General features: G+C 38.0%; 1 protein-coding gene across 1 annotated transcript; it reads left to right on the plus strand.

Annotated features, from left to right (window-relative positions):
- Positions 1–7,816: 7,816 nt before the first annotated feature.
- LOC148122547 (taste receptor type 2 member 103-like) lies at positions 7,817–8,743 on the plus strand. Its single transcript, XM_087903854.1, has one exon. The coding sequence runs from the start codon at positions 7,817–7,819 to the stop codon at positions 8,741–8,743; it is 927 nt and encodes a 308-aa protein (XP_087759980.1).
- Positions 8,744–10,823: the final 2,080 nt, after the last annotated feature.

Genomic DNA, 10,823 nt, shown 5'->3' on the forward strand with positions numbered 1-10,823 from the left:
TGTTTAGTCCATATTGGTTTCTCAATCAACCATTTTAGAGGCATGACTGCTGGTAAGTCTGAAGGACCATCAATTGTTTTGTGTTCTTGTATAACTCTAATGGCCAGTTTCTGCCATCTGTAATATCTTCTAATATTTTCCTCAGAAATATATGCTCTGGAAGCAGCAGGAATGTTAATTTGGGTATTCCATTGCTGCAATAGGTCACAGCCCCATAAATTCATTTCAATTTTGGCTACATATGGCCTTATTTTTCCTATTTGCCCATCTGGACCTATACAATTGACCCATCTCGTGCTTTGTCTTACTCGAGAGAGTGTCCTGATTCCTAGGAACTGAATATCTACCTCCTGAAGAGGCCAATGTGGATGCCAAGATTCTGGAGTAGTGATAACTTACCTCCGCACCGGTGTCCAGTAAGCTAGTAATAAGTTTGCCATTTACACACACTCTTAGCTGTGGTCTTTGTTCATTTATAGAAGTCTTCCAGAATATTCATTTACTTTGTCCTCTTAGATTTCTTGATTCATTCACCACATTTAACTCATCCTTGAGGCCGTTATTGCTTTTAACAGAAGACATGGGGCATTCTAATTTTCCTGAAGAGGCATGGTCTCTGCATTGACTGAAAGTGACTGGACCTCATTCACCATGGGGGCCTGAGAGAGGCCCCTCATTGCGTTTCCCAATGGCAATGAGTAGTCCTGTTTATCTCTTTTTGACCTACACTATTCGTCCAATGCCTGCCCTTTCCACATCTCCTACATAAACCTGAAGGCTGATTCCTCTTACTCCTGTTATTCCTAGAACAGGCATTATTTCTGGAATTCCATTGTCTGCAGTCCCTTTTCATGTGTCCCATTTTGCCACAATGAAAGCATTTTGTAATCTGATGTCTCCTTTTACCTTTGGAAATTGCTTCCTGTACCCATGTTTCATTGCCATAATCAAATGTATCAACATTCATTGTATGTAATACCCATTCTTCCAAAGGCACTGATTTGATCTTTTAAGGCCCTAGCATCTTTTTGCATTCTACATTAGCATTCTCATAAGCCAAAGACTCAATTACTATATTTCTTGTTGCTGGATCAGGTATCCATATTTGTACAGCCTTAGTTAGTCTTTGTAAGAACTCACTAAAGGGTTCTCTCTGACCCTGTTTGACCCTGATATATGATTCTACTCTCTGACCTGAATCTTGAACGCTGTCCCAGGCCCTTAGATCTGCTGTGGCACATATAGATAAAATGTTTTCATCATAAAGAGCTTTTTCCTGAGTATCAGAGTAAAGTCCTTCCCCTAGAATTTGATTTAGAGAAACCTCAATTCCTTCGCTGATTCTTGCTGTTGTAAAAGTCTGGCCTCTTGTTTGAATAGGCATTTGAAATGCCAGAAAGGTCCATTCTCGAGGACAGCTGACATTAATTGATTCCAATCTTGAGGGGTTGCCCTGCTGCTGAGGTCCCAGGATTTTAACATCTCTCTAACAAAAGATGAATGTAGTTCCTAATTCACAATTGCTTGTTTAAATTCTTCCAGGTCACTCATACATATAGCCTCCCATGTATGTTCTTTAATGACCTTAGAGTTTTTGGAGCCAGTTATCTTTACTGATGTTATTACTGGAAAGTCAGGTATAACTCTATGTAGACTGAGAGTTTTTTGAGGTAAATGTTGCCTTTCTACCTTTTGATCTTGTTCAACAAATTCTATGATTTCCCCAATCTTATTAAATCTGCTCACTATTGCCTTCGGTAAGTCCTGAATCTCCTGTCCAGTATTATACTCCAAAGCCTTCATTAGCATTTCTAAGGCATGGAGCTTGTCTGTCAGAGATACCATTCCTCCAAGGAGGAACCTTTTATACAATCGCCTGCATTGATAATTCTAAGACGTGGAGCTTGTCCGTTAGAGATACCATATCCTCCTTGGATATAATCCTCATGGCATATACTGTGCCTTCTTGTATGGAAATCCTGTCAATTACTTTATCCTTTTGATAAAGTCCGATTTTCACATTCAATGGTTTTAATCCTCTCAGCTAATGTTTCAGCACTTACAGTCATGGACTTGTGGTTACGAGTCATTTTGGTTGTCTCCTCCTCCAGAGCAGTGAAGCTCCCTTCTAAAGAAGTAATATCAGACTGTACCTTGTTGATATTTTGGTCAGTCAACAGGGTCATATCAGAGAAAGATCTAGTCTCCTCCTTGAGAACTCCAAAGTCTAATCTAGTCTCCTCCTTGAAAACTCCAAACTCTTTTTTGAGGAGGTTGGTGTCAGCCTGAATTGTCCTTAAGGTTTTAATCTCTGCCCTCAGCATTGTGGATTCAATCTGTAAGGACTGCATCATCCTTATAAAATAGCCAAACACCAGAAAAGAGACAGATCCCAGAAATAACCAAGTAAGAAGAATATCAGATACATCCTTCAGAATATCCTCCATCGCACAATTAAAAAAGCCATTGAACTTTTGGATAGTAATATTTTCTGACATTTTCAATCAAATGAAATTGTACTTGTATGTATGTATGTATGTATGTATTTATTTATATTCAACCGAAAAGAAAGATCTTACCTGTAATGACCGTTGCTTGCCAGTAGGTGGCAGGGGAGCACCTGAATCTAGGTGTTTATGGAGTCAGACCAGGAAGTAAACTCTAAATATATACACTCAAAATCCAGAGGTTAAATTCACAGATCATGTGCTCCGGCGCAGGTCGAGCGCTGGACTCAGCCAGGTGGCGGGGAAGACAGAGCCTGATAGGGGTCGCAGAAGCCAAAAAGTCCCCTCCCCCATCTGCCCATGTTTGGGGCCAGTTGGGAGCCAGTAGTGGTGTGTGGCTCTGGTTGTTTGGCCCATGCCACGAGGGGGGAAAACCCACATGTTCGGGCGCCAGATAATGTGAAATCAATCCCACACCAGTTAGTTTTTAAAAGGGTATTTATTTTTGGGGGGTAAAACTTACATACACACAAACCATCAGGAAAGGAGCCTAGTCACTGGAGCAGGAGCCGGAACCAAGCCCCGAAACCAAGAGAGGCAGAGCCAAGACTTGCGGCTCTTTTTAAAAGAGAAATATATCACGCCCCAGTGGGCTGGTATTTCAGCGGCTATTGCCTGAAGAAGCGGAAGGCGCTCCAGCAGCATTGTAGGCTCGTACTTCAGCGACTATTGGCTGAAGGAGGGGAAGGTACTCCCGCAGCACTCATGTATTCTTGACCAATTTCCATCAAGAAAAATGAGTCTTCCTCTATTTCTAGAATATGTTTCTTTTCATTTTCTTAATCATAACTACTGAGTTAGCTCTTGGGTTTCTTTCCAGAATAACCTCAGGAATTAGTTTCGCCTCTACTCTGTTTTTAGAGACTGGTTCTCAGTATATATGAGGCTGTCATTGTTCTGATCATGTTGCCTATCTCAGTATTTCTTCATTTAGCAGACTTCAAAATCTCTTTGACTATATGCTTATGAACTGACTCCATAAACTACTGCTGCCTCTACTTCCCTGGCACTGATGGCCTTAGCAGGGTCATCAGTGAGTCTGTGCTGTCTGTGCTGAGTCTTAACTCTGAGGAACTCTCAGCAGTAATGAAGAAGACTCGTTTCCAGGACACTGTCCTCTTCTGCCTCTTTCTTTGTCCACTGAGCACAACTGTGCTTTTCCCTAAAAGGTGAATACCAGGGAGAACATGGGTTCGATTTTACAAATTGAAGGAACTTTGCTGGAGACTTTCCCCATCTCCATTCTAAGAACATAGCTGAACATTTCCATAGGTGATATAAGGCAGGCTGACCAAATTTATCAACCTTTCACTCAACCATGTAATAATACCTATGTAACTACCTATATGTCTATTTATCTGTGCATATTTCCATCCATCATCTGTCAACTATCTATCATCACAAATCTACCATTTATCAGTCACTTATTTATCAATCACTGACCATCACCATTTCTCAGTCTATGTATCTACCCATCCTTTTATGCAGAAACCACCCTTTTCTTCCACAAAATGTAAAAGTTATATTAAAAGTAAGATAATACATTAGCTGAATAGGACAATAATAATAGTAAATAATATAGTGGACAGGGGAAAACCCATGAGGCCTCCATCCTTCAGATAAACTATAGTGACCAAGGAATTCTAAGCAAGAAAAGTCTTTTCCAGGGATTTTTCCAACTGCTTATCTGATACTAAATAGCCATAACAGAAAAATACATATAAGTCAAATTATACACACTGAACATGTTTCATTTATGTATTTAAGAAGATATGTGGATATACATATATGTATATTACAAGATTTAATGAAAAAGGAGGTTATGAATTTGAAAGAGAACAGGGAGGGATATATAGGAGGATTTATTTAATGGAGGAAATGGAAGAGGGAAATAATGTAATTATGATCTCAAAAAATAAAGGAAAAATATAAAGTAACAATAAAAATGATAAATAATGGAGTTTCAGCAAGTTATTGCTTGAGATTTTTTAAAAAATAAATTATAGTGATGATGATCCACAATGTGATGTAGTTTTATTATTTTTAAATATAGATATTTAAAAGATAAATAGTGGATTATTACATTAAATGTAGTGATATAAGCAAAGAGATGCAGTGATAGAATTTTGTTTGGTTAACTCTTTTTAAATTGTGTTTGGCAGAGACACCATATAATGTACTAATAATGAAACAAAAATAAGAATGTACTAATTTGTAAATTTATATAAATACAATATTTACAAACACATTCATACAGACAACCCCCATCTGTCATTTTACTCTGTATATAAAATTCATCGAAACTGTTCTTGGTGACACTCTCACAGTTTCTGGAAGAGACCATCATTACTAGAAACTGTTGTTCGGTAAGAAATTCAAGTGTTTCCTACTTATGGTGGAAGGAGCAGGTTTAGTGGTTGGCTTAGGGAGGTACCTATTGTTTAAGTTGCTCTCTCCTATTAGACACAAATTCCATCCCTTTTTAGAAAACCTTGAACTTTGAAGTGGCAGCAGCAGCCCCCACTTCAACAACCTCACCCCAGAGTGTTTTGCATTTCTCTTTGTCTTCTTCCTCCTTTTTCTTACTGGGAAGGACTCATACTAGGAGGACCTTCTTGCTTTTACATTATGGTAAGATTATGTTTCTATTATTTTCTATTCTTAGAAATTTCCCTTAAAATGTTTCAATAGATGGACTAATTTACCTCCTCATTATTTCTTACCTCTAATGCTTGAGGTTTTCTGTTTTGTTTTGATTTCTAGGAGACTGAGGCTGTGGCTATTCTGGAATACTACATCTTTCCTGCAAACTGCATAGCATTTTTTGTTTGTTTGCTTGTTCATGTTATTGTTGTTCGACTGTAGCTTATCATACAGTCCAGGCTAGGTTTAAACTTGTCTTGCTCATGAGCCTCTTTAGTGCTGAGCTGTGTTTACCCATGTGCATCATCCCACCTCTTTCTGAAACATGGTTACATATTATCTTTGATTCTTCTGTTGGTTGTATTTTGAGGAATGGTATGATGGCTAGTCATTCATCAGATTATCTAGGCACAGTCTAAGCAGTAATCCTTTATCTGCCACGATACCTCAGTTAGCTTAGTGTCACACCTCTTTTTTTTTCTTTTTATATTTCTCCATTCAAAAATTTACACTTCATCCCCTCCTCCCATTCCTCTCCTGCTCCCTCACTCACCATCCTCCATCCCCTCCCTTGTTAAGAGAGTCCTGTGGGAAGTCCAAGGCCCTCCCCCCTATATCCAGGCCTAGGAAGCTTTGCATGCAAAAAGACTAGGGTCCCAAGAAGTCAGTACATGCAGTAGAAACAAGTCCCAGTGCCTTTATCAATGGCTTCTCTTAGTCCTCATTGTCAGCCACATTCAGAGAGTCCAGTTTGATCACATGCTCGTTCAGTGCTGTTCCAGCTGGATTTGTTGAGCTCCCATTAGAACAGGCACACTGTCTCAGTGGGTGGACCAACCCCTTGCAGTCCTGACTTCCTTGTTTATCTACTCCCTCCTTCTGCTCTTCAACTGGACGGGACTCAGGATCCAGCAATACCACTCTTGGGAAAACACCCAAGAGATGCCCAATAATACTACAAAAGCATTTGTCCAACTATGTTCATAGCAGCATTATTTGTATTAAGCAGAACCTGGAAACCACCTAGATGCCCTCAATGAAATAATAGATAAAGAAAGTGTGGAATATATACACATTAGAGTACTTCCTGAATTTTGCATGCAAATGGATGGAAATAGAAAACACTATCCTGAATGAGATAACCCAGACCCAAAAAGATGAATATGGTATGTACTTACACATTAGTGGACTCTAGCCATAAACAAATAACATTAAACCTATAGTTCACACGCCTAGAGAAGTCAAATAACAAGGTGAACCCAAAGAAAAACATATATAGATCTTCCTGGAAATTGGAAGCAAACAAGATTGCTGAGCAAAAGTTGGGAGCATGGGGGTGGGGGTAGAGGTGAGGGTGTGGTTAGGAGAAGGGGAGAAGGGGAGAGAGAAGGGAGAAGGGAAGAAATGGGGAGAGCTTGGGAGACTGGGAGGATAGAGATGGAGGAGGGCAGATATAGGAGCTGGGAAGAAGATAATCTACATTAAGGGAACCATTTTAGGGCTGGCAAACGTCTTGGCTCTAGAGGGGATCTCAGGTGTCCACGGGGATGTCTCCAGCTAGGTCCTTGGGCAGCAGAGGAGAGGGTGCCTGAACTGGCCTTGCCCCACTATCACACTGATGATTATGTCAAACATCACCATAGAATCTTCGTCTGGTGAGGATGGAAATAGAGACAGAGACTCTGATCAGAGCAACGAACTGAGCTCCCGTGGCACAACTCTTGATGCAAAGTGGAGGAAACAGATAGTGTCTGAAACTCTTCGGTGTTGGGAGGGAAATCAGATACACTAGCAAAAGGAAACAGAGAGTTGTAAACGTTCTTCATAAAGAGACAAACCATTTATTTAATCTTTGTCTATTTTATAGGAGGAAATATCTATATTTCTTTTTCTCATAGATGCAACAGTCTCAAGTTTACAAATATTTATATTACTATTGCCTCAACTATACTTAAAAGTAATTTTATACAATGTCTCACCAGATGTCATAGTATCTTGCATGAAGTAGATACACAGTAAATGTTAAACATGAAATTAACAATGAAGATTTAGATAGAAATAAAATGTTTATTTATCGATGTATATTTATATGTACAGACATATGTGTGAATGACGACCTTATAAAAAGTAAAACCATTAGTATCCTCAGTATCAAGAATTTGAGGGATAGTGATTTTCGTCATTTATTAGTCACCTGACAATGTATAGAAATAATTTTGGAAAACTTATGTAAGACCTTTTATAGAGAACATTTGTGTTGTAGGATCTACTTATTTTATATGTGAGTCCAAATTTTTGTTTCCTGACATAATTATGTTTCTATAATATTAGTGATCCAGAAAAAATGTACTCAGACTAAAGACTGTAGATGAGACAAAACAAAACAAATTAATATAATTTTATTTTCATGGCTGCCTGTAGGTAGTCAATGTTTTCTTCATTGGCAACTACAGAAGACACTTCGGGCAAAGAACATCTGGATGAAGTGCAGCTGGGCTATCTTCAACAAAGCTTTTTCTGGAAAAAAAACAACCCAGCTTATTAGTAAATGTTGGATCTTTGACTTTGGATATGAGAGTTTATGTAAGTGATTATGATGAGAATCAGACACAGAGTTTTAAAGATTGCATTGTCACATCGTCATTATTGCAGAAGAAATCAGCATCATGGAAGTGATAAGCGCTATCCTACATGCCACGTTGATAACTACTGTAAATGTGGAATTCATCATAGGAAGTTTAGGAAATGCATTCATAGCAGTGGTGAACATTGTGGACTGGGTGAAGAGAGGAAAGATCTCTTCTGTGGATCAGATCCTCACTGCTCTGGCCATCTCCAGAACTGCTTTTTTGTTTTCATTGATCACAACTTTGTTTGTGGCATTTCTGAAACCAGCTACAATGACAATTAGAACATTATTGAAAATGCATACTATTTCCTGGACGGTATGCAATCATTTCAGTATCTGGTTTGCTACATGCCTCAGCAGTTTTTATTTTCTCAAGATAGCCAATTTCACAAATTCCATTTTTCTTACACTCAAATGGAAAGCAAAAAAAGTGGTATCAATAACACTGGTGGTGTCTCTGATAATCTTGTTTATAAACATTATAATCATAAATATACTCATCGATGGACCTAAAGTAAACACACCTTACAGATCTAGTTCAAATAACACTGCAGAAGTTTATGTGCTCATTTTACTCATCAACACTATGTTCACATTCATCCCCTTCACCATGACCCTGATTACTTTCCTCCTGCTCATCTTTTCCCTGTGGAGACATTTGAAGAACATGCAGTATAATGCCAAAGGATTCCGCGACGTCAGCACCACAGCCCATGTAAAGTCCCTGCAAAGTGTGGTCACCTTCCTGGTACTATATACTGTTTTTTTTATGTCACTTCTTTTACAGACTTGGAATATTAACTCTCTTCAAAAAAATCTTATGGTATTGTTTTTATGGAGCACAGCAATAGCTTTTCCCTCAGGACACTCATGTGCCTTGATTCTGGGAAATAGTAAGCTAAGGCAGGCCTCTCTTTCAGTGCTGTGGTGGCTGAGGTGTAGGTACAAATATACAAACAATTAAGGTACTTAAAATATCTCAGGTGTCCTCTTTCACATTCTAAAGAAAAATCAGTTCCTAATAGCTAGACTAGAAAGGAATCAGGTTTATGAAACACAGAAGTCATGAGCCTTCAGGCAAAGAATTCATTAGAGGAGAAGATAGAGAGCACTGTTGTCTGTGATTAGACAGGCAGCAATGCAGGGTATAAGGATAAGATTCTATCTGTCACAGAGATCAGGATGTTTTTACAGTCTCTTGTGGGAGAATACGAAATGGAGAAGAAGTTATTCTATGAGGAAATAGACACAAGGTTAGCAGAGATCATCTAACCAGAGATGGAAACAGTATGTGTTTTGGTAGTCTGGCTACATCAGGTTATTCAGAGGGGCCATGGACAGTCCTGGCAAGAGGCCTTTGCAAGTACAAATATAATGCTTAGTATATAATATAACAGCGGTTAGTTTTTCTGTCTTTTGCCCTTTCTTTAAGGGTCTTGCTGTCTGGAAAAGTCACAGGGAGTGAGGAGTACTGTTGAAGTTCTGGAGGAATGAAAGAGAGACTGCAGGATGGGGGTTGAAGTTGATGATGTGACAGTACCGAAAGGGAATAGAGACTGAAGGAATGTGGGTGAATCTAATGATAAGCAATGCTTCTATGTGTAAATTTGTACTTGTCAAATATTTTTCAGTTGTTTGTAACTTTATGCATTCTAGAAAATGCTATGTAGATAAAGTACTATCCAGACACAGTCCAAGTTTGCAGGAAAGGTATAAACATGCATATTTCCATAAAAGATGTGCATTAGGACCACTTATGTATAAAAACAGATATCAGTGTAAGTTGATTATCAATAGCTATTTCTTTAAAATTTTAAAAATGATTCATTACAAATATATGAGATGTGTCTATACACAAACAAGAGAGGTGTGAATAATGCAAAATTATTTCATTCTGTGGCAAAAGAATGAATTCATAACCTAGAAAAATGTCAAGAAATTGAGTCCATAGTATAAGATTGCACATCATATATTATCCAATGATTCAAGTATAAGATCAATTTAGAAAATTAAACAAACAAACAAACAAGTAAAAAAAAATTCTGGGCTACTAGCAAAATGCCTCCACATGCTCATTTATATCCTTTCTCCTTTGGTTGTGTAGGGGAGATGGTATTAATGCTACTGTCTTGTCCTCTGTCAGTCACACACCACCATGAAGGATAGCCACTGATTGTAAATATTTCTTTATAAAATAAAAACATTTTCAGTTTATTGCAGTTTCATACCTTAAACATTTACCTAAATTATCCCAGTGTAGTACAAACTTGAGAGTCAGAAATTGAGATAAAGACCTGATAAATCCAAGGAAGAGCAGTGAGTCGATTGGTTGACCCTCTGCCATATTTTCCCTAACCCACCAGCCCTGGAAATCTCCCCAGAATGCCTATTTTCCTGTCTGCCTCTAGTAGTTCTCCCTAGTGGTTCAACAACTCTATGGCTGATCCTAGTCAGTGATTACATGATCCCATCCTTTGATTCAGCTAGGTTTTATTGACTCAGTGGAATGTCCACAACATTTCCTACTTTTTGTCTAAATGTAAAGGAAAAGTTTCAGCTCTAAAATACTAAAACATTATACAATAAGAATACTTATCAATTAAGAGATACATTCAAAATGTCTAGTATATTAGTATTGGTGAAACCAGAGAAAACATTCTCTATCTATCTATCTATCATCTATCTATCTATCTATCTATCTATCTATCTATCTATCTATCTATCTATCTATCTATCTATCTATCTATCTTAATATATTATATTATAATATATTAATTATATTATAATTAATTAATATATTATATTATATCCATTCTAGCTTAGTCTGTAGCTGTTATTACCTTGTCATTATCTGCTCTAGAGACCTGAGAAGGATATGATATTGCCTGACTAAATAGAAAGTGCAGATGAAGCAACCTCCAAAACTAAGAAATTACAGAGAAATCTGGCTGCCTGTATAGTCACTCCGAGGTTATTCTGAAATGTTGGGACATACCTCTACAGCCTACATGCCTAAGATATCTCACAGACTTTTCTGTGAAGCA

Source organism: Myodes glareolus, chromosome 3 (genome assembly GCF_982192425.1).
Source record: "Myodes glareolus chromosome 3, mMyoGla1.1, whole genome shotgun sequence".
In the NCBI taxonomy this organism is placed as follows: Eukaryota; Metazoa; Chordata; class Mammalia; order Rodentia; family Cricetidae; genus Myodes; species Myodes glareolus.